This window comes from Dermatophagoides pteronyssinus, unplaced genomic scaffold (assembly GCF_027571235.1).
Source record: "Dermatophagoides pteronyssinus isolate colony J.1.1.1.1 unplaced genomic scaffold, Derpt_VIB-CSIC_2022.12 sq0004, whole genome shotgun sequence".
Taxonomy (NCBI): Eukaryota; Metazoa; Arthropoda; class Arachnida; order Sarcoptiformes; family Pyroglyphidae; genus Dermatophagoides; species Dermatophagoides pteronyssinus.
In genome coordinates this window covers 2,020,573-2,044,386 of record NW_027461528.1, presented here as the reverse complement: position 1 = coordinate 2,044,386, position 23,814 = coordinate 2,020,573, and the positions used below count along the sequence as shown (strand labels likewise).

Sequence of the window (23,814 nt, the reverse complement as noted above, 5' to 3'; positions counted from 1 at the left end):
AAAATTATGGCTGAAATTATTAGACAAACAATAAAAATTATGAATACAATATGCATATGATGCATTGTCATTTTCAATATAATCATATCATTAGAATTATCATTATCAAATTGTTCAGTAATTTTCAATGATTTATGTTGATAATATATTAATTTTACATTCATTAATATATGTTTACCCCAATATTTTATTATTCCCGATGTTATCATTTTGGAAACACTAAAAACAGAAATAAATAAATCGAATGAATGAATGATGGGTTAATGGTGTTGGCAAGTTGGTTGGTATTTTTTTTTTTGCTTACACTTTATTAAATTCCGATTGATAATAAAATGTTTTCGGACTTGTCGGTATGGCAATCCATAATGGAAAAAATGTTGATTCATATTTTATTGGTGGTAGATATAATGATTCTGTACCGAAACAATGTTGAAGAAAACGTGCACGTTCCCGTGATACAAATGTACCGATAATTTTTTGTTGTTGTCGTTGTGATCGATATTTACCATTTTCATCAGTATTTGATTGCATCGTTTTTTCTACCAATATTTCGATGCCAATTTTTTGCATCAAAATTTCTTCAAAACAATTTTCTAAAGATGTTGTTTCTTTTCTAACAAATCTCTAGTTTAATTCGAAAACATTTTTTGTTGAAAAATTTCATATTGTTATACAATAAAAATGCTTACGCGAAAAAAAGAAAAATCTTTTTCCGTACTAATCAACGTTATACGTTTGGATTCACATGCATCAACTAATTTATCGATACTATCGATAGCATTTGAATCCGGTACTGTTAATTCTGATTGTATACAACCAGAATAAATGGATGTTAATACCACTGTTATTAACAACCATATTCCTATAATTATTCGTTGTGATTGGAATGTGGCCACTTTTTTCATACCAATCTTCCATTGATATGGTTGTCGAAATAATAAACGTAATGCAATCCAAACACAATGTTTATGATGACAATGATAACGATTTCTTCTTGTTATTGTCATTGACATTAATCGATCGAAAAGATAAAACATTATGAACGATAATAATAATGCCAACCAAACATTGAACGAAAATGGATGTAAAAATTGTTCAATATTATGTTCACTTTTGATAGGTGTTGTTGCAAAACTAAAACGATCATCCCAATGTGGATGCAAATAATTTACCACATGTACTCGATCATTTCGAAGTGTTACACCACCTAAACCTAAATCAATATCCTTTTGTTCATTAAAAATCGAAAATTCGTTAATAAATCAATAACAAAGTAAAAAAACTTACACCCTTCAATAGGCCATGTACGATACCATTCCAGGAACCATTAGCCAAACGTCCATATCGTCCAGCATATGGTTTCAGATTGGATGTAAAATTAAAATAAAATTCAAATATTTCTAACAATCTGCTTTCGATTCCATCCGGTCGACATTTTTGATGTTGTTGTTGTTGTCGACATAATTCATTACCATATAATAGAATAAATGGTGGATACTAAATGAAACCGAAGAAAAAATATTTAAAAAATTTTTCACAATCAAAAAGAAATGAAAGTGAAAACTCTTTCTTACATCATTAACACCAACATTCAATGTTTTCTGTTGTAGATTAAGACGCATTTTTCACAGTTTCTTTTCTACACATTCACCTTTATGCAATGTCATATAGTAAGTCAATCGAAATTCATTATCGATGATAACAATTTGAAATTAAATCGATCGAATCTCTATTTTGTTCATTATCATAATTATTATTCAAATGACGTAACAAATGATAATTACAAATTGAAAAAAAATATCTTATTTTCAAAGAAAATTACATTATTTTTTCGGATAGTGATACAATTCATTTCATTTAGATATTATTTATTATTTTTATTGTTATTTTTCTAGTAAATCGATTCATTTGTTTTCGATCAAAATTAAATGTTATCAATATTTCAATTGCTAATATAATGATTGTAATCAATATTAATATTGAATAAATTTGTAATAAATTTTTTAAATGTTGAATTTTTGTTGGAAATTTTTCATTCATTTTAATTATTTTTGATGGATTAGAAAATAATTTTTGATTGTAACCATAATCCTCAACATAATCATTATCATTGATCATAAAATTATTGATTAATTTTCGATAGGAACGAATTTTTGCTTCAATCGATACACGATCTGACCAATATTGAATAATGCCTGCAGCGTTCAACCTTAATATTCTATATTTATAACATGAATATAAAAAAATATTTTTATTTTTATTTTTGAAAAATTGTTACAAAATCATCAATGTCAATTACAAGTACATACATTTGATTAAATTGTCGATGATAATAAAATAATGATCGACAAGTTGAAATAGCAAATAATAATGGTAAAATTGTTGATTCAGTACTAATTGGTGGTAAATAGAATGCATCCATACCATTTATAAATAATTCAAAACGTGCACGATGTCTTGCAATAAAAATTCCAACAAATTGATCAGATTCTTGTATCGAATGATTCAATAATATTTCTACACCTTTTTGTCGTTGTTCAATCAATGTTTTTACACAGTTTTTCAATGATTTCCATCGCTGCAAAAAAAAACAAACAAACAAACAAATGAAGAATTTTATTTGATGAATGATTTCTGTTGAAACAAAACAACAACAACAACAACAAAACTTACCCGAAAATAATTAAAATCTTTTGTTGTACTATACATCATAATCTGTTTTGAATGACAAGCATCAATTAATTGTTCAATTGTATTGATTCTATGAACAATCGGTACGGTTAATTCTGATTGAATAATACTTGAATATGATATTGTCAATATGAATGCAGGTATTAACCAGGAACTAATAATCAAATATTTTGCTGGACGAATTTTAGTTTTGCATGCCGATGATTGTCGTAAAATTGTTCGCAAAGCAAACCATGTTATTGTTTCGGATGATGATAATGATTGTTTTCGATTGAAATATTGATCCATTTGATCGAATAAAAAGAATAATATAAACACAACAATCAAACCGATCCATATAATCGATTGGAATGGATGTAAAAATTGTTCAATATATTGTCCACTATATGGTTTACTTGTTGCAAATGTAAAACGATCAATACAATGTGGATAAAGATAGCCGATTACCATTTGTCGTTCATATTCCAATGCAACACCACCAATAGCCATATCAATATTCTAACGGGGAGAGGGAAAAAAACATTTTATTGTAAAGAAATCTATCCGTTTACTAAATAAATAAACAAACAAACAAACAAAAATTACATTATTCAATAGACCACCAACCAAACCAGTCCATGATGATCCATTTGAATTCTTATGACCATAATGACCATCATAATGAATAAATTGAGCAGTAAAATTGAAATATTTTTCAAATACATTAATTAAATAATATTCAATTCCATCATAACGATCATTATCATAATGATAAATTGTAAATGGTGGATACTATTTCAAAAAAAAAACAAACAAACAAACCAAATAATGATTAAAACAAATTGAAAATCATTTCAAATATACATACAATATTGATACCAATTCGAAGATATTCATGTTGTAAATTTAATTTATTCATCATGACTATAACAAAATGTTGTTTTTTGCTTGTAATATTTGAATCAATCAAATTTTATGTTGAATTCGTTATCGATCCTATGAATGTCAATTCATTTGTGGTGATAAAATGGTAATAATAAAAAAAAACATTCAATAACAACAACAGAAAAATAACCAAAATCTGCTGACCTAATTTATGATTACCAGTTATAAATTTGAATGGATTTTTATTTTTGTGCCCTTCATTCACATTTGTCAAACAAATTGATTTGAATCTATTTGAACAAATCAATCGATTTGCTGATCAATAAATTCAGTCTGTGAATAAATTGTGATTAATTGATTTATATGCAAAAAAAAATGAAAATTCTGAAAATGAAATAAACTTTTTTTTTCTTTCTTGGGCAATAAAAAAAACAATCTTGATTTCAGGAATTTATTTGTGGTTGTTTCGAGACTAGAATTTTAATATTTTGTTTGTCGAATATCGTCAAGGTTATTGAACCATTTGAAAAAAATAATGTCTTTCCGTTTTGATTGATGATAAGATTTTACACTTGATGAGAAAAAAAAAGAAAATCATAATATCACTAATGTATGGTGATGATTTTAACTTATTCTGAGAAAGAAATAACAAAAAAAAAATTCCTTATAATCAATTATTATATCGATATTTAAAATACAATGTGTCCTATGTTTTTTTGGTATAATTTGTAATTTTCAAGTTTTTTCCTTTCAAATTTCAATTGAAAATTTATAAATATTTCAATTCAGGATTTCTGTTAATTTTTTTCCCTTTTATTCAATCGTCATGATTTAACGAGAATTTTTCTTCATTTTTTTGAGTGTATTTGTGTGAGTGTGTACATATTGAACATCTGCCACACAATCACAAACATTATTGAAAATTGGTGAAAAGAAACAAGAATAAATCTATTCACTTATTGGGATGCTTATAGTGATTCCAAGAAACAAAAACAAAAATAAATACGTTTTGTTGTTTTGGTTCTTTTTTCACTTTCACTATATGAAAGTGGGTGTAGAAAATCTATCGAAATGTACATTTCATTTCTATTTTTATTTTTATTTTTTCATTCATTCGTTCATTCAATGGAATAAATGTTTAGGAAAAAAACATATTTTATAATGGCAACTGGTCACTGGTACATGTTTGGACAAAAGACAAAGAAATATTGGGTAAGATTTGAAAAATCTATCAACAATAAATTATATATAAAACATTGTGTGTTTTTGTGTGTCAAGATAGCCAAAATGATATTTCTCATTATTAAAACAATAGATTTAAACGAAAGAATTTTTTCTTTTTTTTTCCGCATTTATCTAGGCAAAACAAAACATATTTGGATACAGAAATATTCGATATCATCATGATGATGATAAAACAAAACAAAACAGAAAAAAAATGAAATTTTGATGTATATATTTTTTTTCATGAATTCTATAGTCATACACATCTGTGACCAAAGAATATTCATTTTTTCCCTCTATATGTATTGTTGAATTGAGAATGTTAATTTCCATTGAGAAACTTGAAAACAAAAAGACAAAAACAAATTTGCAATTCGAATTTCTTTATGAATTATGTTTTTTGTTTTGTTTTGTTTCATCATGTTATCAGACACAAAAAAAAAGATGTATCGATTCTTGTTCATTTACTTCCACACACACACACATCTTATTAAGCATCTGATTCAAGTATTTTCACCCTTTCAATGATGTCTCTCTTGATTTTTTTTTTTTGTTGTTGTTGAAAAACAAGTCAAGTAGCAATGAACAGAACAAAGAAAACTTTTTATATTCTGTTCCAGCTTTTTCCGCTACTTGAATTTAATGAAAAGAAATTTTTTCAAAATTTTCCAATTTCAAATTAATTTCAAAGAATATTTCCGTTTTTTTTTGTTTTTGAATGAAACATCATTATTATTAATGTTGTTTTTTTGTGGATTGTTTTTTTTCTCGCTCGATGTCTCTTCTTAACATTAGTAGTTCTTCCGGTTTTAATGTTCGAAAAAAATTCCGGAAAAAATTCTTATAAATTTTTCATCATCATCATCATTGTGAATGAAGATTATTTTAAAATGAATTTTTTTTTCAAGAAAATAATTCAACTTTCGATCCAGAAAATGTTGTCAAAAAAGAAATGAAGAATTTCCAAGATCTGAAAACAGAAAAATCATTTGAAGGTTGTAGGATGGTCGTAGAAAATGATTTCAATACCCGATCGATGTTGTTTAAAGTTTCACATGGTTCGTATACTGGATAACAAACAAAATAACCGAAAAAAAAAATCAATCACGATATTGAACTCAATCGAATGATTGAACGGGAAAAAATAAATCATAACCCATTTGTTTTCGTCATTCACTTGATTCGAAAAAAAATCACGATCAACATGAGCAAAAAAAAAAAATATATTCTGATTTATCCCTCTTTATCACGTTCAATTTTTTCTTTGTAGGTTTTCCAAAAAAGAATCAAAAAAACAAAACAAAATGACATCAAGAAGACGTATCAATTCTGTTCTATTTTTGATGTTGAAGATTTTTCATTGTGAAAATCATATTGTTGTTCAAATCATTGATGAAAAATTATTCGCATCATTTAATCGTCAATGATGTAAAATGTTCAATAATGAAAAACAACAACGACGACGACGACAAACGATATCGATTTCTGTTCAATCAAATAAGAAGAAACCTATCATTATTGTTATTTTGGATACATTTCAGGCAACAACGACCAAAATAAAACAAAACTAAAGGAAAAAAATTCATTTTGTTGTAAGCTGTTGACAGAGCGATATTAGATACTATGGCCAAGACATTTTGACGTTTTCTCTCTCTCTCCCTTTTTCTGATGAAAATGAAGACAAAAACAAAAAGGAAATGATTATCACTTTTGTTTGTTTGTTTCAAGAATGCTTTTTTTGATCATCATCATTATTTATTTGTTTTAAAATTAGTTTTTTTGTTCAATTTTGTTTCATCTTCTTCTTTTGATTACATTTCCAATGAATCCTCATATACAATGTTCATCATTTCTGGTTCTTTGGTTGGCCAGCATTTGATGAAATACAGAACCATTTTTTTTCCTGAGAAAATGATCAACGATAAAGCCTGGATTTTTTTTTTTTTTTTTTTTTTTTTTTTTTTGTAGATAAAATTTTTATTGTTCGAGAGAAAATGAATGAATGAATGAATTTTTTCAATGCTGAAGCTGTCGTTGATCATTTATCATCAATGTTGATCATTGAAATTTCCCCCCTTCCATTTTTTTTTTTGACAGAATCATCATCACCATTTGTGATCCATTTGGAAGAGAAAAAAAAAATTGATGAAAAAAAAGCATCGAAGATATCAGAAAATTCTTTTCCCATTCAGAATCAATTTCAAATTTTTTTTTGACTGAATGATGAAATGGCATCATGAAGCAAAAGAAAATGAAAAAAAAACAAGTCACCATATCTATTGTGTCGTTTTTTTGGCGGGGAGAAGAAAAAAAATTCTTATTTAAAGAATTATATGTGTAGACAATGTACGTATAGAAAAGACGATGAAAAGATTATTTGAGTAATGACATCAACATCATCCATAGCATCAGTATTGAATCTTGAGGGAAAAAATTTCTTCTTTTTTCTTCTTCTTGTTTCGTTCGTTAATCGGCTTAAGATGTTATCATCATCATCATCAAATTCTGTCTTTTTTTATTCTTGTAACTGGAAATTTTTCCCGTTATCAGTCGTTTGATCATCAGTGATCATCATCATTTGTGAAAGAAAAAAAAATTTATAAGGAAAAAAAATTAGATATAATGGACAACTGTTAAATAGCGATTATTATCACAGTATTACTTGGATCCAAAAACGGCAGAAAAATATGTGTAATTTTTCTTCGAAATTTATACCCGAAAATAAAAGATGCTTTAACCATATTCTTTCGTAAATCGTGACCCACATAATGAATGAATTTTTTAAGAAAATTTCTGTAATTTTTTTTCCCAAGCAAATTACAAGAAACAAGTTTGTCAGACAAGAATCTTCAAAGGTACAAAACCAAAATTTCATTCTAGTCTAGTCTATTTGAATTTATTTTTTCATTCATCCAAATCCATTCGTGACAATCACAATTCAGTTCAGAATGAATGTCTAGTAAATTATCTAGCGATATAATTAATAGAAATGAAAAAAAATGATTGTAAATAGAGGGAGAGAGAACCAAACATTTTAAGAAAGTTTTCCGAAATAAAACTTTTAATAATAAAAACTACAGATAACGAATAATTTATATGATAACAAAAATGCAATCCAGAAAAAAAAAATGAAAATGGATTTGATTTCCCCACACTGAAAAACATAGACTTATTTGTTTCTACTTGTACGATCGATTAATTAATAATGATTATTTCAATATAAAACTCGAATCAATCCATCAAATATTATTAATTATTATTATAATACAGATAAATTATTAATCGATTACAAACATATAATATTGAATAACAGAATTTCATTGTTTATCAAGCGAAAAAAAATGGAATGGCCATAATAAACAACAACAAGAACAACATTCAATCACAGGTGATTTATTTCGTTTTTTTCTTCTAGTTCATCTTTTTTTTTGATTCGAATCAATGATAAATACAAATCCAAATAATAAGTTATCCCCAAACTAAGAAGTTTCTTTTATATTAGTAACAAAACAGAAACAAAAAAATTGATGATCAAATTTAATCTTGAAAATGTATATCTTATTTACACGAGAAAGTTATTAATAATTAAGTATTATTTTTTGCCATTTGGTCATTCAATAATGTATCAATGTATCAATGTTTTGTTTTTGTTTTTGTTTTTCCAAATTCTATATATAGAATTTCAGGTTCACATGATTCTTGAAAACATCCTATATATAAACATAGTAGAATATTATTTCAAAATTGTGAATGAGAAAAAAAAATGGAAATGAACAAAATTCCAGTAAAAAAAAATCATTGAACCATCATTCTTTCTCCTTGAATGAATTCTTTTGAACAAAAACCGATTGTCATACATTTTACATTGATCATAGCGGTTTAGTTTATTTTCTACAATAGTCCACACAATTGTGTGTCATCTTGATGATGATGATGATGAAAATTTAAATTTCAAATTCGTTTCAAATTCTGTAAAAATGAAAAGAAAATTTTTTTCCTTTTTCATTCAACTCAATCGACATCATGCATCATCATTATTGAGCAATGTTTAAATGGCCATGAAATTTTAAAAGAATTTCTTTCGGAATAAAAAATACACGAAAAAATCTTATTTTAAGAAATCGATTTGGGAAATGAAATAAAGTTTTCAGAAAAAAAAGTCACGAAAGCCTGAAGGAATTATAGAAGAAATAGATGAAAAAAAACTTTGAATGTTTTTTTTTATTATTTCGATTGCATCATTTCATAATCGTTTCAACAACAACAACAAAAAAAGATGATCCATTCATCATTGAAATGGATCATTTCTCATTAATAAACAACTTTGTTGGTGTTTAAATTTGAAAATGGGAAAAATTCTTGCTTATGATACACCATAATGATCGATCGATTGATTATGGTTTTTCAAATTCTAACTATCCATTTCAAATTTTGGAATGAAAACATAAAATATAAAAAACCAAACAAGGAAAAAAAACAAGAAAAAAACAATGGTTACCATAGTAACAATTTGTTTTCATTTTATTTTCTTCTTTTGAATGTTTGTTATTAAATTGTGATCATAGGGCAATCTGAATTAGAAAAAAAATTGATAGATGTGTGTGTGTGTGTGTGTGGAATTATATGTTGTTTTTTGATGAAAATCATCAACTAATACACGGATAAAACACAAAATCTGCAAATAATAATAACAATAACAGTATCAAGATGATGAAAATCTCAATGTAAACGATCCAAAAATAGAAAAGAAAAACAAAGAAAAGAAATGGCTCAACTTATTCTTGGTCTTGGAATTGGATTGTTTACATTGTTATTATTATGGGCAATAGCAATCATATTTTGTTTGATTTCATCTCGTCTTCGTGTTCCGGCCAGGTAATAAAATTGGATTTTTTTTAATTTGATTTTTAAAAAAAACGTTTTCTAATAATTAAAAAATAATAATAATAATAATTTTCATTAGTTATATTGGTCCAATATCCTGTATGATTGCATTGTTTATAACAATAATTCTATTATCATTACCAATATCCAAACGTTTGGATCAATTATCATCGATAAATAATAATAATAATCAATCGATTCAAATGACATCTATAGATGAAAATGAATTTATGATTGTCGATTGGAATACCTATATTTTATTACCATTATGTTTGATAATATCAATGATATTATTAACAATAACATCAATAATGTCAATACAATTTCATCTATCAATCAATCATCATCGTTCATCAACAACAAAAATTTGATTATTTTTTTCTAATTAATAAAATTTGTTGAAATAAAAAGATGTTTTTAAAAAATTCTTTGAAATTCTTTTATGAAATTCTTTGTGTGTGTGTGTGTGTCGAAAAGAATTCGGGTTGTAAATAACATTTTATCGAATCTAGCGTTGCCATCTACCGAGTCGGATCAAGATCAAGAATTCATTCGAATTGATTTTACAATGTTTTTTTTTAGGACAGGTAAAAAAAATCAATCAATCAATCAATTTTAGTATAGCGTTAAGAATTTTCTCAAATCGATAAAACAAAACAAAAAACATTCGATTAATCGATATTCAATCATCTTAGAAAAAAAGGAATCCATGGAAATGGTGAGAAAAATTAATTGTTGACAACAAAAATTTTATTTTCTTAGTTCAGTGTCGTTTTGACAATAAAAATCTTTATTTTATTATCATTACAGTGGTGAACTCTAAATTCTAAACATGGCCGATTATTCATCATACGAATCTGATGATAATGATGACGGTGATGATGGTGGTGATGATGATGATGAAGAACAAGGTTTAATAGATGATCATGATAACGATCCAGATTATTTTGCACAAAAACAACAAATCAATAAAGTATTACGACAACGAAGTCGATCAGCACATCAAATTTTTGAAGATGATAATTATGATTATCATAAAGAAAGTGAATGTGATGATGATGATGATGATGAAGAATTGGAATTCTATACATATGATACAGCTCCAAGAGGTAATTTTTGCAATTCCCCAAACGATTAATTTTCATTATTTCATTCCATTGAATATAAAAATAGAGAATCGTATACAAATATTTTGGAATATTTATCAACAATGGTCACGATGTTTACCTACCGGTGGTGTTGAACGTATGCTTTGCATAATGATGGCAACATTTCTTGTATTGATGATTTTTTCAATACAATTATGTTTACGTATTGATGGTTATTTAGATTGGATTTGGTCATCAAATAGTATGCATTTTCCATGGAAATATTTTTGGTGGTGGAATTCAAATCATCGTAAAAATCATCGTATATGTGAACCACCAAATTATGATGAAAAGATTAGTTTTGATTGTTATGTATTATTATTGATAATCGGTTGGTTATCATCAATGTTTTTGGCTATTTTTACGATGGCCATTCATTTTGTTTATTGGTGGTGGCGATGGTATTATTTTCGACGACGACAACAACTGTCCATCAATCAATGATTGATTGATTTAAATCGAATCAATAGGATGTGCATCGAAAAGGCAAATTTGAAAAAAAAACTTACAACAAACTTGCACCATCTATCGATCAATATTATTCTCACCAAACAATGAAAAAATTACAAATCAAAATTAGTTTTCAATTATTATTATTGTACATTCATACAATTTAGAAAAATAATTATCATTATTGATGAGAATTTTGTTTTGTTTTGTTTAAAAGCAAAAGAAAAAAATAATAATTAAAACAAACGAACAAAATAAAAATCACATAGAAAATGATTTAGAATTCACAGAATTTCATCAAATTTTTTTTGTTGTCTTGCTTTTTTTGCGTAATCAAATGTGTGTGTTGGTTGATTGGTTTATTGAACATTTGAATCAATCGAATAAAATGATAAAGAATATTGAACGTCTGGTATTTGTACGCGATATGATTATCATTCAACAGAGAAAAGATTAGATTCAATTTATTGATTTTGTGTGAACAATTTGATAATATTTGTTTTGTTTTGTTTTTTTTTTGCTGAAGAAAAAAATAAAAATAGAAGAAAATTTTTTTTTTTTGAAAATTGATTTATAAATGTTTTTTTTTGGATTATCAATAATTATTATATGATAATTTTCTTTTGGAACAAACAATTAGACATTCAGGAAAGGAGAAAAAGAAGTAAGAGAATTTAGGATTACAAAAAAAAAAACAAACAAATTCAAATGTGAATATGATGATGATGATGATGAGATCTACTAACAAATTTTTTTTTACTGCTATACATAATAGTGTTTAGTTTTTTCAGTTAAAAAAAAAATTCCGATTAGTTTTGCTAATTTTTTTCTGTACAGAAAAGTTGTGTTATTCTAAGCAGATTTTTTTTAAAGATGAAATTTTGAATTATAAGAAAAATAAATGGATTAAGCCATTATTGTGGATGCATTTACCGATGATGATGTTGACATTTTTACCGTTCGTGATGATGATTCAAATTTTGGTATACATGGCTGTATTATATATAATGAACGATTCAATTCACGTGGATCTTTTGGTGGTTGCCATCGTTCAGAATATGATACCATTGGTAACCAATCATCATCATCATCATCATTATTATTATCATCATATTGATGATTATTATTATAAAGATCAATAAATGGATCATCCAATGCAATCACTTCATCATCATCATCATCATCATCATTGTTATCAGTTTTCATTTGTTCATTTTTCATTATAAAATTTTCCATTAAATCATCGGATGAATCAACAATAATTGTAAATGGATATTCAGGTGTTCGATTTCCATGAATAAATTTACGTTTTTTTAGATTTCTAGTAATTGGTGATGGTAATTTTTCACGACTTGTACGAAATCTTAATATGTTTATAATTTTTTCATTCTCATTATTATCATTACAACCATTGTTTGTCGATGATGAAGATGATAATTTATTACTGTCACTGTTGATTAATGATTTGGATTTCAATGCATATGAACCAACTAAAAAGACTGTTAATTTAGTATTGGATACCGAACTGTAATGAACAAAAATAATTGATTAGTTTTTTTTCATTGGTTTGCATTTAAAATATTAATATGATTTGAATATGTATACTTACCTAACTTCAGGTTCATCAAAAACACCATTCATATAATCGATATCAAAACGATCAGGAATATCGATAGTGATCAATTCAAGAATTGGACATGTAAATTGTCGTTTGGTTTTTGAATCAATTAATTCAACAAAACGTATCGATTTCTGTTCCAATATTTTCAATGATACATAATTATATGGATATTTTTGTGAAATTTTCAATTGTGCCGGTGTAATTAATGTTGCAAATACGGAAACATCTAGATCACGGCGAACATATCGATCAATCGACAAAATTTTCTTTCGCCTTGAAATTGATGATTTTTTACCATCAACATTTGAATCATTTTCCTTATCAATCAATATATTTTTTGATAGTTTTATATCATCACTATCATTTGTTGATAATTCTTGTTTTATAGGTGAATTACTCAAAAATTTATTCAACTGTTTTGTTGTATCTATTAATAGATTTTGTGTTTTTAGATAATTTTTTGATGGACTTTGATTATTATTAGCCGTACATTTTATTGGACTCAAAAATATTGGCGATGATGAGCCAGATGATGATAGATAAACAGCTGTTGTAAATGGATTAGGCCGTATATTACGTCTTGGACGTAAATGTAATGCCGGACAATCACCCGATGACGATGATTTGGCATCATTTGCTGTTGATTTTTGTTGTTGATCACAATTCTTTGCTGTTTGAGAATCATCTTCATTTTTTATCTTATCAGAATTTTCAATCGATCCATTTTGTTGTTGTTGTTGTTGTTCGGATTCAATCATACGAGTAACTTTAGCTGCTAAAGAGCTATCAATTTTTTGTAAATCATCCATAAGACGTTGTTCTTCACCACGACGACGTTTACGTTTTGGACTATTTTCTATCGATGATGATGATGACGACGATGATGATTTGATTGAAATGTTTGAATTTTCATCAATAATTGTTATAATTGATTGCGGCTGTGGCTGTGCTGGTAATGAATGAAAAATAGATGATGATTGTTTATCATTTTTAACAATATTTTCATTGCTAATTTGAATCGATTTTGAATCCGAAATAATAACAGCATTATTACCATTCATTATGATTGGATTCTTATTATTATTATTATTATTATCATTATTTGTAATTGTAACAGCAACTAAAATTGATGTTGATTTCGGTAATGATGATGATGATGATGATGATAATGATGATGGCGATGAAGAAGAGGTAGTGAATTTTATTCCATCATTCATATTATTATGATCATTATCAAATTTAGTTAGATGAATCATAGACGATGATGAAGATGATGATGATGATGATATTGTCATCGGTGATGAAAGACTTTGACAATTCTTTGTACTACTATTAATATCAACAATATCATCATTAATTGTACATTTTTTAATATTTGAAAATTGTTGTGATTGGCCTGTTGATAATATTGTGGCATTTATTTTGTTACCATTACATAATGATGATGATGATGATGATGATGAACCACAAATTGATGTTGTTGGCTGTGGATTAAATGCCAATGGTGTTGTTTGTGGTGATGCCATCATTTTTGTGGCCTATTTATGTTGTTGTTGTTTTTACGTTGGTCGATAAAGATTCTCAAGAATTTCTTTTTTTTTATCCCCAACAAAATTTTTTGAATCGATTTTTCTTCTTTTGCTATCTAAGATTAAACAACATTAAAGATTTATTACATTTTTATTCAAAAAGTCAAAGATTGATCAGTATGTTTATTAATCAGAGAATATTTTATATTAAAAAACAATCAATAATTGCTTTAGATTCTACATTAGAACATCTTTGTCTTGACTATACCACAAACCAGAGATAGAGAGAGAGCGAGCGAGCGAGAGAAATAAAATATAGGGTATTTGAAAAGAAAAGGAAAATCCGTTCATTTCGAGTTTTAGAGAACCGGTAGGAATCTCACTAACCATCATTGATAACAACTATATACGTTCAAAAGCAATACCAAAACACCCACACACCCACCCCCACCAAACAAAGTATCAAAAAAAAAAAGTATAATTCACGCACCCACCTTTTCCGGCCACACCGTCAATCTAGAATAACAAAAAAAAAAAAAACGATAATGGCAATAACAACAATTGTTGTGGGATAATCTAAATAGATAAAATCATCATCATCTTTATCCAAAATGAAAAATTGAAATTCTGGAACCCCTTAATTGTTGGGAAAAGAAACAACAAAAAAAAAAAAACAATGATAGTGAGGATAATGATGATGATGATGATGAAAAGTAAATTTTTTTTTTACGAAATGAAACGCACAACCACCACACTATATTGTTGGTGGTGGTGGTGGTGTTGGTGGAACAAAATCGAATATTGTTTAAATGGATGGATGGATGAAAAAAAGGAGAAAAAAAAATGCCCAGGTCTTTCTTTCTCTCTCTCTTCATTCATTTCTCCATTTATTATTATGTTTTTTTTTGTCAGGGCTGTTTTTCCCATTTTTTTACCAACTACCGTAATGCCACTACTTATTTCCTCACTTTAACTATATCTCTGTCTGTCTGTATACAATTAGCTCTTTTTCTTCATGCATCTTGTATGTTGTTCGAGTGGGTGTGTCGATGATTTTGTATTATTTATTTTTTTTTTTAAGGTTTCAAGAGTCACGTCGACACTAATCATCAAAGTGCGCATGTTTAAAACGAATATTTGTTTTTTTTTTTTTTGATTTTAAATAGACAATTCTAATGAGAGAAAAAAAAAACAATTTGATTGAAACAACATATGGACAATATATTTGAAACGAATAGATTTCCAATGAGATAAATTTTAAAATCAATTGAATCAATATACAATGGTTTGGAATGAACAAATGAATAATGATGTCCATATAATTATTGCCGCGGATGAAAACCAAAAAAAAAAAAAAACATGCTGAATTTAAAGAGCACATCATGTCATGGCCCTAGCAATCATCATGTCATTACGAGTGTGTGTGTGTTTTTGATCAGCACTTTACGAACGTGGATACTTGTGGCAAATTTTGACAATTTTAAAAATATTTTCCACTTACTTTAAAATCCTAACATAATGATTGGATCCATAGCATTCAAGCTTTAATGATTTTATTGCCAAATCATAAAATATCATTGAAAGAATAAAGCATGTAAATGACAAAAAAAAATTTCCTGGAAACAAAATTCTCAGAAATTTTCATTTCGCACAAGCAAGAAAAAATTCCCGGAAAAATAAATTGTTTGCACATGTTCAAAAAAATTTTGATTTAATTTTTCAAATGTAAAATTTTGAAATCTAAAAAAATGCCTCCAGTAAAACGACGATACATTTTATTTCGTATCGATTTCATCGGTATCGATGATACAATACAACAACAACAACGTCCACGTCCAATAATTCATGAAGGTGATCTCATACATTCAGTTCGTGATATGGTACAAAAACTCTATGGTGATTATGGTCTTGCATCAATATTGTTCAATTTTCATGTAAAAAAATTTGATTTAACTACCCGTACTGGTGTTTTTGCTGTCAAACGTGAATCATATAAATTTCTTATAACATCATTACCATTAATACAAACAATTAAAAATTATTCGATTCGTTTTACAATATTAAAAATTTCTGGAACAATACGTGGTACATTACGATCATTACAAGGTTATCATGGTCGAATGATTCATAATTATAAACAAATGTTGGCTGAACGTAAACATAATCAACAGCAACAAGTACAAGAAATTGAAAAAGGCTATGAATCGATTGTCGACAGTTTAATTGAACGTCAAAATTGATTTATTTTATAAAAAAAAACTAAAAAACAATGATTATTATTGATTATCGGGAAGTTTCATTTGTTCAAAAACAAAATCAACAAATGTAACCATTTGTCTTAGTCGTTGTATTCGTGATAAATGTCTTTCACAATATGGTAATAATTTTGTAATTTTCATTTGAAATTCTGGCATTTTTTCCATCTCTTCGGGTGATATTTGTTCAAAACATGCACGTATTACACATTGTGCAAGAATCCAATGTTTACTATTTGTATTCCAATGTATTGAATAATCAAATAATGTTAATAATTGATCACGACGTAATCGTACTAAATTTTCGATTAGAATTTCTGTTTTTGAACATTCTAATAACATTTCTTTCAATATTATTAAACAACGTAATGGATGTCCAAAACGTATTGCCATTTTTAATGCTTTTGTCCAATTTTTTTTCTGTAATAAATTCTGTAATGTTTGTTCATTTTGTACAGATTCTTCCGTACGTATTTGTTCTTTTTCTTTTGTTTCTTCCGTACGATCTATCCATATGGCAATAGTTGAATCATCACCACCAGTAACTTTAAACCAAAAATTGAAAAAAATTAAAATTTGTATTTTTAAAAAATTTCACCATACAAACCTATTGTATTTTCATCATCAGTTACATCCATAGCCCATACTTTTCCTTCATGTGCATCGAATGTTGCAATACAATCATTTGATTGTAATGACCATATTTTAAGATTACCATCCGATGAACTTGATAATAGCTGTATTCCATCATCAATAAATGTTAATTTCAATACAGATGATTCATGTCCTTGAAATGTTCGTAAACATGTTTGTTGTTCACTACCAATTGACCAGATTTTAATTGTTGAATCAGCCGATCCTGTTGCTAGAATTTGATCGACCGGAGAAAATCTTACCGACCATATTCCTTTTCGATGGCCACGAAAAACCGATAACAATTTTAGATTTGGTAATGACCATAATTTTGCTGTTCGATCTTGTGATCCAGTCGCTACTAATTGATCATTTGGTGCAATATCAATTGAATTGATTGTTTTTTCATGACAACTTTGTGTATATTTTGATCGTAGATTTTCTATAGATTTATTATCATCGATATTTTCGGAATCGGATTGAATAGTGGATGGAAGTTTCCAAAATTTTAATGTTGTATCTTCGCTCCCGCTTAGAAAGAATAAATTTCCAGCCAATATTGATGTTGATAATGATGTAATCGAATGCGTATGGCCAGTTCCTCGATACACACAACAAGCACGATGACAATCATTTGGATCAAATTTCCATACACGAATCGAATTATCTTTAGATGAACTAATCATTAGATGACGATCACAAGCAAAAACAGCCAATGTTAAAACAATATCATTATGACCGATTAAAAATGAACAACTTGATGTTTCAAGATCGAATACTTTAATTTTTGGACTGTTTGTTGCAACAGCTATATGTCGATTGGATTGACCAATAAATTTTACATCTAATACTTCATCATTTGTACCGACTAATTGTCGAGTTGGTTTTAATGTCGAAACATCATGAAAAACAATATCTTTATCATAAGAAACGGCTACAATTTGTTGCTGTTCACTATCCGAATCATAAACAAGTTGATTAATTAGTGTATATTGTTGTGATGATGACGATGATAAGGTATCTTTATCTTCAGTTTGATGAATGGCCAATAAACTTTGCTGTTGTGCAAACAATTGATGACCATTTTGCCAATCCCATATTTTTAATAGGCCACTATTACCGGCAACTACCAAAACTTGTTCATCATCATCAGTTTGATTTGAATGTTTCAAAATTTCAGTAAATTTTTTTCGCGAAACTAAAATCATTGTTTCAATTGCTTCATAAACGGCCATTGTTCGATATTTTTGCATTGTACGCCAATTCCATATTATAACTAATTTATCACGACTACTCGAAATAAAATATTGATGATCGGCGGTAAAAAGAATTTCCGTTACCTTACTTTCATGTCCTTCCAATACGCACAAATGTTTCGAATCGATAAGATTCCAAACATGTATACCATAATCATCACCTGATGCAAATATTTGATATGAATTGGTTGTAAATTTAGGTGCAAACGTTATTGTTTGTATAACACCACGAATATGATTCTTAAAATTATGTGTACAATATTTTTGTATTAAATTCCATAGTTTAATTGTTCCATCAGATCCTCCGGTCGCTATTAGTGTACCAGTTTGATCGAATCGTATCGAAGCAATCGACCCAATATGCATTGATTTCCATGTACGTTGTAAACTATGATTGATTTCGATTTTATCATTTTCATTATCATTGGTGATGTTAATGTCCAATGAATAATGTCGTAAAAGACCACTTGAATAAGCGATTACTAGATTTTGATCCGATGAATTATAGGCAAACGTTACGATGTATTCAGCTTTACCATCATCATTATTATCCATTGTGAATTGTGATTTTCGTTCATTATTAGAATTTAATTCATATATTTTTTGTCCAGATTTTAGATCAATAAAATTCAAACATTCGACACATGGTGCAATGAGAATTCGACCATCTTGACCGATATCGATTCGATCACCATTAAATATATCATTAAAACGTTTTTCAACAGTAAAAATTTCTTTTAACAACTTTTTATTCTTCATTTTACACAATTGATCCGAATAAACAAACGATATTTAAATAATAACAAATAAACAAATATTTTTTTGATTTAAAACACACGTGAATTCATTGACGACTATTTGAACCTTTTCATGTGGTGGACTGCTATTTCAACCAGTCTCAAAACCTGTTGCATACTTTTTTTTTAAATTTTAAAGCGGAATATTTCCATGTTTTCTTTGTGGTAACATTGATTTTTTGTTTCGTAATAAATTCAGATCGCGACAGATACGCATTCGTGTGGTATGCGGTTCAATAATATCATCGATAAAACCACGAGTAGCAGCCGGGAATGGATTACCAAATTTTTCGATATATTCATCTTCATATTGTTTAGTATTTTCTTTACCACGATACAGGATTGATACGGCTCCTTTAGCGCCCATCACAGCAACTTCAGCCGTTGGCCATGCATAATTAGCATCAGCTTTTAGATGTTTCGAACTCATTACATCATATGCACCACCATATGCTTTACGTGTGATAATTGTAATCTTCGGTACAGTAGCTTCAGCAAATGCATATAATAGTTTTGCACCGTGTCGTATAATACCACCATATTCTTGTGATGTACCCGGTAGGAAACCCGGTACATCAACAAATGTCAACAATGGAATGTTGAATGCATCACAGAATCGTACGAAACGTGCACCTTTTATCGATGAATTTATATCCAAACAACCGGCAACATATTTAGGATTATTACCAACAATACCAACAGTTTCACCATTCATTCGTGCAAAACCGATGACAATATTTTTAGCAAAATCGGGCATTATTTCGAAAAAATCACGTTCATCGATTATCTAGAAAATTTCTGTTAATAGAAATCCAAAAATAATTTATACCAACCTCCATGATAACATCGGTCATATTGTATGGTGTTGTCGATTCTGGTGGTATAATTGAATCCAAACTATATACCAAACGATTCCATGGATCATCACATTCACGAATAGGTGATTTGTGTTGATTAGAAAGTGGTAAAAAGCTATAGAAATTTCGTAGCTGTAATAACATATCGATATCATTCGGGAAGGCACGATGTGCAACACCGGATACAGATGTATGTGTTGCAGCACCACCAAGTTCTTCTTGTGTAACATCTTCATTGGTAACAGATTTCACTACATCTGGACCGGTAATAAATAAGTATGATGTATCTTTAACCATAAATATAAAATCGGTCATTGCTGGCGAATAAACAGCACCACCAGCACAAGGTCCCATAATAACCGATATCTGTGGTATAACACCTGATGAATGTACATTACGATAAAATATATCGGCATAACCGGCCAATGATTCAACACCTTCTTGGATACGTGCACCACCCGAATCATTTAGTCCGATAACCGGTACACCAACCGATAATGCAGCATCCATAATCTTGATTATCATCATTAATAATTAAATTATGAAATTTTTTTTATCAATTAAATTAATTACTTTACAAATTTTCTTTGCATGTACACTGGAAAGACTTCCACCAAATACGGTAAAATCCTGACTAAAAACATAAACTTCTTTACCGAAAATTTTACCATGTCCAGTTATAACACTATCGCCAGTATACTGTTATAATATTGAAAAAAATTTCAATAATTAAATGTTATAATGGACAAAAATCGTAATAACCTTTTGTTTATCCATATCAAAATCCGTACAAGTATGTTCCATAAACATATCCAATTCAACAAATGTATTTGTATCTAATAATAGATCGATTCGTTCACGTGCCGTTAATTTGCCCTGAAAAAAATATTCAAAAATCAATTTTTTTTGTTGTTGTAAAATCGCAAAATATAACCTTTTTATGTTGTTGTTCAATACGTTTTAGTCCACCACCCAATAATGATTGTTGACGTTTTTCATCGATACGATTCTTGATCTTAGCTGATAAAGATGAAGATGTTGATGCGGATGCGGATGAAAATGATCTATATATCCATTGTGATGATGATAATTTCAATGTATTTTTACTATTCGAACATAATTGTCGTAAAAGTATTGATACCATATTTGATTAATAACAATTATTTAGTTCAAATTCCAGGTAAACAATTAATAATGGACTTTGAACAACAACAACAAGTCAATAAATTAATCAATAGCCAGGTTGAAAAGGTTTTTTGTTTGTATGTATGAATAAAATTCAGTTTTGAGTTTTCAGATATCCTTGAACATAACGATATTATCAACATCATCATCATCATCATCATTAATATTGACGATGATAAGGAAAGAAAACTGGAACTTGTTTAATGTCTAATAATTTTTTTTTTTTCATTTAATCTTTGCCATGTTTTTATTTATTTTGATGATAAAATGTGTTGATATACTGGTTTTCTTGTCTTGTCTTGTTATATTGCTTCAAAAAAAAAAAAAAAAAAATTCGAATCATTCGATAACGCCATCTTTCGATATTATTACACATCGAAATGACATTCAAATTTATCAAAATTAAAAAAAAAAAATTCATTTGATTTTCAAATCAATATTTTTCTAGAAAGAATTATTTTTCTATAAATGATCAAGATTAAGATCGAAGATTTGAATCGTTAAGATTATTTGTTTTTTTTCAAAACTGTCATTGAAATCAATTAATTTATCTGAAATTAAAATTGGAAAAAAATAATTAAATTTATTGCTAAAATAAAAGCTTCAAGCTAAAACAAAAATTCATGATCAAGGTGACAACAACAAAAAAAATGAATTGAATTCATTTCGAAAATACAGATAAAATTCGATTGCAATATTGGTTTTTTTTCGTTTGTTTTTCTTTCTTTTCACGCTTAAATTATTAGTCGCATGTTAGATGAGCGAATTGCATATGATCATTATCGTTGATGAACCGTTGAATCAAACATTTTAATTCCATACCTCGTGTTTTAGCTACATTCTTTTGTAATCACATTCCAAATATGAAATAAAATAAAATAAATTAGTTAAAACGAAAAAAACAAAAATTAATTAATTAATTACCAGAAAATATTTACCACGTGAACCATTAGGATCAAGTGTAAATTGCCATAATCCAAAATAAGTATCAATAATATATGCAAGCAATGTAAATGCTTTTGATTCGGCTCGTAATTGTTGTAATGAATAATGATGATAATGATCATCATCATTAAGTATTTCATCAATATAATCATCATTAGAATTATTAAATTTAAAAACATTTCTTACAAATTCACGACGATATTCATCAAGAAAAATATTCATTTCTTCATCGTTTGGAAAACCTTCAGCACCAAACATATTATCATGATGTTTATAATTGGAAAAATATCTACCAATATCATTACCACGATGATAATATGTAGAATAATCAAAATCAATTAGAACAATTTGATCATTATTGATGATACGATTATTACGATTAAAATCATTATGGGAAAATACAATTGTTTTTGTTTGATCACAAATACGATAACATAATCGAAAAATATCCTTATTCAATTTGATAATATCGATATTTTTGGCAAATTCATCTAACAAAATTGTGGGGGGAGAAAAATAATTAACATTTGTAATCATAGTAATTTTTTTTGAATCATACAATATTCTTGCCGTAATTGTTCATCTTTTTCGATCAAAGGTAAATAGGATTTATCACGGAATACATCATAGAATGGCATTAATTCAATATTTTCCATGGTCATTGACCAACGTTGTTGTGAATCATTAGAAATTGGTACATTAAGCGAATGAAATTTGGCCAATGTTTTTGCCAATTTTTTTACTTGTTTTTCATCGCAATCATCATTATAATTATATGCACGACCATTAATTAGTTCATATACTTTATGTTGATGATCAGTATAGAATAATTGTGGTGCAATACCACTGGAACAGATAATGGTATTGATTACTGATGTTTCTAATGGATCATATTTAATGAAAATATTTTCTGGTAAAATTTTTACTACAAGTTCATCATACTGAACAATTGGGGAACCATTTTCTAATGATTTGTTCGATGGATTCAATCGACAACATATAACTTCACAAATATTACCTCCTCTTTATATAAAATTAAAATCAATAATTGATGATCGAATCAAATATCCATAGAATAATTACCCAAGATATTCAGCTTGAAAATCTGTTTTATCTTTTATTTTTGACCAAACATTGGTTGTATTGAATTTTTGAAATAATTCAATAAGTTTTTCAAGGATTTCATCGGATTCAATCATTTTAAAATCCAATTTTTTTATTTGCAATAAACAACAACAACAACAACCTAAATCGAATCTGTGTATACTTATTTAAAGTGTATCTTTTTTTTCTTTTCCATAAATTTTTTGTTTGATTATTTTGATTGATTATTTTAATCAATCAATCAATCAATCAACCAAAAATCAATTCATTTTCACATTTTAAAAACGCGCCCAAGACAGATATTTTTATAAAAATAAAAATAAAGTTATCATCGTTGTTATCACATGATATTTTCTAACAGAACGTGATTT

At 27.7% G+C, this 23,814-nt stretch overlaps 8 protein-coding genes across 14 annotated transcripts; 3 read left to right on the top strand and 5 right to left on the bottom strand.

Annotated features, from left to right (window-relative positions):
- Positions 1 to 4: 4 nt before the first annotated feature.
- On the bottom strand, positions 5 to 1,663 carry LOC113798645 (glutamate receptor ionotropic, delta-1-like). The gene is made up of 6 exons (XM_075819485.1): positions 1,575 to 1,663; positions 1,288 to 1,497; positions 690 to 1,226; positions 305 to 624; positions 48 to 219; positions 5 to 10 (listed from the first exon to the last, which is right to left on the bottom strand). Exons 1-6 carry the CDS (start codon positions 1,620 to 1,622, stop codon positions 5 to 7), a joined length of 1,293 nt encoding a protein of 430 aa, XP_075675600.1. The 5' UTR covers positions 1,623 to 1,663.
- Positions 1,664 to 9,332: 7,669 nt separating this feature from the next.
- Positions 9,333 to 10,034, top strand: LOC113798696 (uncharacterized). Its single transcript, XM_027349262.2, has 2 exons — positions 9,333 to 9,654; positions 9,743 to 10,034. Exons 1-2 carry the CDS (start codon positions 9,545 to 9,547, stop codon positions 10,032 to 10,034), a joined length of 402 nt encoding a protein of 133 aa, XP_027205063.2. The 5' UTR covers positions 9,333 to 9,544.
- A 248-nt stretch (positions 10,035 to 10,282) lies between these two features.
- LOC113798644 (uncharacterized) lies at positions 10,283 to 11,376 on the top strand. Of its 2 annotated transcripts, XM_027349209.2 has the most exons (3): positions 10,283 to 10,381; positions 10,474 to 10,772; positions 10,837 to 11,376. In XM_027349209.2, exons 2-3 carry the CDS (start codon positions 10,496 to 10,498, stop codon positions 11,253 to 11,255), a joined length of 696 nt encoding a protein of 231 aa, XP_027205010.2. In that variant the 5' UTR covers positions 10,283 to 10,381; positions 10,474 to 10,495; the 3' UTR covers positions 11,256 to 11,376. The 2 variants fall into 2 exon arrangements, with proteins under 2 accessions (XP_027205010.2, XP_075675881.1); XM_075819766.1 differs by lacking the exon at positions 10,283 to 10,381 and having other exon boundaries at positions 10,392 to 10,772.
- Positions 11,377 to 11,387: 11 nt separating this feature from the next.
- On the bottom strand, positions 11,388 to 16,016 carry LOC113798713 (uncharacterized). Of its 6 annotated transcripts, none has more exons than XM_075819763.1 (4): positions 15,913 to 15,929; positions 14,902 to 14,927; positions 12,871 to 14,527; positions 11,388 to 12,786 (listed from the first exon to the last, which is right to left on the bottom strand). In XM_075819763.1, the coding sequence occupies exons 3-4, from the start codon at positions 14,409 to 14,411 to the stop codon at positions 12,168 to 12,170; spliced, it is 2,160 nt and encodes a 719-aa protein (XP_075675878.1). In that variant the 5' UTR covers positions 14,412 to 14,527; positions 14,902 to 14,927; positions 15,913 to 15,929; the 3' UTR covers positions 11,388 to 12,167. The 6 variants fall into 6 exon arrangements, with proteins under 6 accessions (XP_075675878.1, XP_027205082.2, XP_075675879.1 ...); XM_027349281.2 differs by lacking the exon at positions 15,913 to 15,929 and adding an exon at positions 15,142 to 15,280; XM_075819764.1 differs by lacking the exon at positions 15,913 to 15,929 and adding an exon at positions 15,142 to 15,280 and having other exon boundaries at positions 14,906 to 14,927.
- Positions 15,570 to 17,263, top strand: Pop5 (POP5 ribonuclease P/MRP subunit). Its single transcript, XM_027349292.2, has one exon. It carries the CDS (start codon positions 16,160 to 16,162, stop codon positions 16,649 to 16,651), a length of 492 nt encoding a protein of 163 aa, XP_027205093.2. The 5' UTR covers positions 15,570 to 16,159; the 3' UTR covers positions 16,652 to 17,263.
- On the bottom strand, positions 16,616 to 19,314 carry LOC113798712 (transducin beta-like protein 3). The gene is made up of 2 exons (XM_027349279.2): positions 17,274 to 19,314; positions 16,616 to 17,211 (listed from the first exon to the last, which is right to left on the bottom strand). Exons 1-2 carry the CDS (start codon positions 19,312 to 19,314, stop codon positions 16,688 to 16,690), a joined length of 2,565 nt encoding a protein of 854 aa, XP_027205080.2. The 3' UTR covers positions 16,616 to 16,687.
- On the bottom strand, positions 19,287 to 21,541 carry LOC113798714 (propionyl-CoA carboxylase beta chain, mitochondrial-like). The gene is made up of 5 exons (XM_027349285.2): positions 21,144 to 21,541; positions 20,972 to 21,085; positions 20,783 to 20,908; positions 20,186 to 20,722; positions 19,287 to 20,139 (listed from the first exon to the last, which is right to left on the bottom strand). Exons 1-5 carry the CDS (start codon positions 21,351 to 21,353, stop codon positions 19,486 to 19,488), a joined length of 1,641 nt encoding a protein of 546 aa, XP_027205086.2. The 5' UTR covers positions 21,354 to 21,541; the 3' UTR covers positions 19,287 to 19,485.
- Positions 21,542 to 21,951: 410 nt separating this feature from the next.
- LOC113798715 (putative ethanolamine kinase A) lies at positions 21,952 to 23,631 on the bottom strand. Its single transcript, XM_027349286.2, has 4 exons — positions 23,423 to 23,631; positions 22,899 to 23,362; positions 22,319 to 22,830; positions 21,952 to 22,235 (listed from the first exon to the last, which is right to left on the bottom strand). The coding sequence occupies exons 1-4, from the start codon at positions 23,536 to 23,538 to the stop codon at positions 22,137 to 22,139; spliced, it is 1,191 nt and encodes a 396-aa protein (XP_027205087.2). The 5' UTR covers positions 23,539 to 23,631; the 3' UTR covers positions 21,952 to 22,136.
- Positions 23,632 to 23,814: the final 183 nt, after the last annotated feature.

Bases quoted from the DNA above. Each gene is read 5' to 3' on its own strand.
- LOC113798645 (XM_075819485.1), bottom strand. From the start codon at position 1,622: ATGCGTCTTAATCTACAACAGAAAACATTGAATGTTGGTGTTAATGAT. The intron at 1,227-1,287 runs GTAAGTTTTTTT...AATGAACAAAAG, and splicing joins TACATGGCCTATTGAAGGGT to GATATTGATTTAGGTTTAGG. The intron at 220-304 runs GTAAGCAAAAAA...TTCTGTTTTTAG, and splicing joins CAATCGGAATTTAATAAAGT to TGTTTCCAAAATGATAACAT.
- LOC113798644 (XM_027349209.2), top strand. From the start codon at position 10,496: ATGGCCGATTATTCATCATACGAATCTGATGATAATGATGACGGTGAT. The intron at 10,773-10,836 runs GTAATTTTTGCA...ATATAAAAATAG, and splicing joins ATATGATACAGCTCCAAGAG to AGAATCGTATACAAATATTT.
- LOC113798713 (XM_075819765.1), bottom strand. From the start codon at position 14,411: ATGATGGCATCACCACAAACAACACCATTGGCATTTAATCCACAGCCA. The intron at 12,787-12,870 runs GTAAGTATACAT...TGTTCATTACAG, and splicing joins TTTGATGAACCTGAAGTTAG to TTCGGTATCCAATACTAAAT.
- Pop5 (XM_027349292.2), top strand. From the start codon at position 16,160: ATGCCTCCAGTAAAACGACGATACATTTTATTTCGTATCGATTTCATC.
- LOC113798712 (XM_027349279.2), bottom strand. From the start codon at position 19,314: ATGAAGAATAAAAAGTTGTTAAAAGAAATTTTTACTGTTGAAAAACGT. The intron at 17,212-17,273 runs GTTTGTATGGTG...TTTGGTTTAAAG, and splicing joins TGATGATGAAAATACAATAG to TTACTGGTGGTGATGATTCA.
- LOC113798696 (XM_027349262.2), top strand. From the start codon at position 9,545: ATGGCTCAACTTATTCTTGGTCTTGGAATTGGATTGTTTACATTGTTA. The intron at 9,655-9,742 runs GTAATAAAATTG...AATTTTCATTAG, and splicing joins CGTCTTCGTGTTCCGGCCAG to TTATATTGGTCCAATATCCT.
- LOC113798715 (XM_027349286.2), bottom strand. From the start codon at position 23,538: ATGATTGAATCCGATGAAATCCTTGAAAAACTTATTGAATTATTTCAA. The intron at 22,831-22,898 runs GTATGATTCAAA...CAATTTTGTTAG, and splicing joins ACAATTACGGCAAGAATATT to ATGAATTTGCCAAAAATATC. The intron at 22,236-22,318 runs GTAATTAATTAA...TGATTACAAAAG, and splicing joins CACGTGGTAAATATTTTCTG to AATGTAGCTAAAACACGAGG.
- LOC113798714 (XM_027349285.2), bottom strand. From the start codon at position 21,353: ATGGTATCAATACTTTTACGACAATTATGTTCGAATAGTAAAAATACA. The intron at 21,086-21,143 runs GTTATATTTTGC...TATTTTTTTCAG, and splicing joins TTGAACAACAACATAAAAAG to GGCAAATTAACGGCACGTGA. The intron at 20,140-20,185 runs GTTGGTATAAAT...GAAATTTTCTAG, and splicing joins TGACCGATGTTATCATGGAG to ATAATCGATGAACGTGATTT.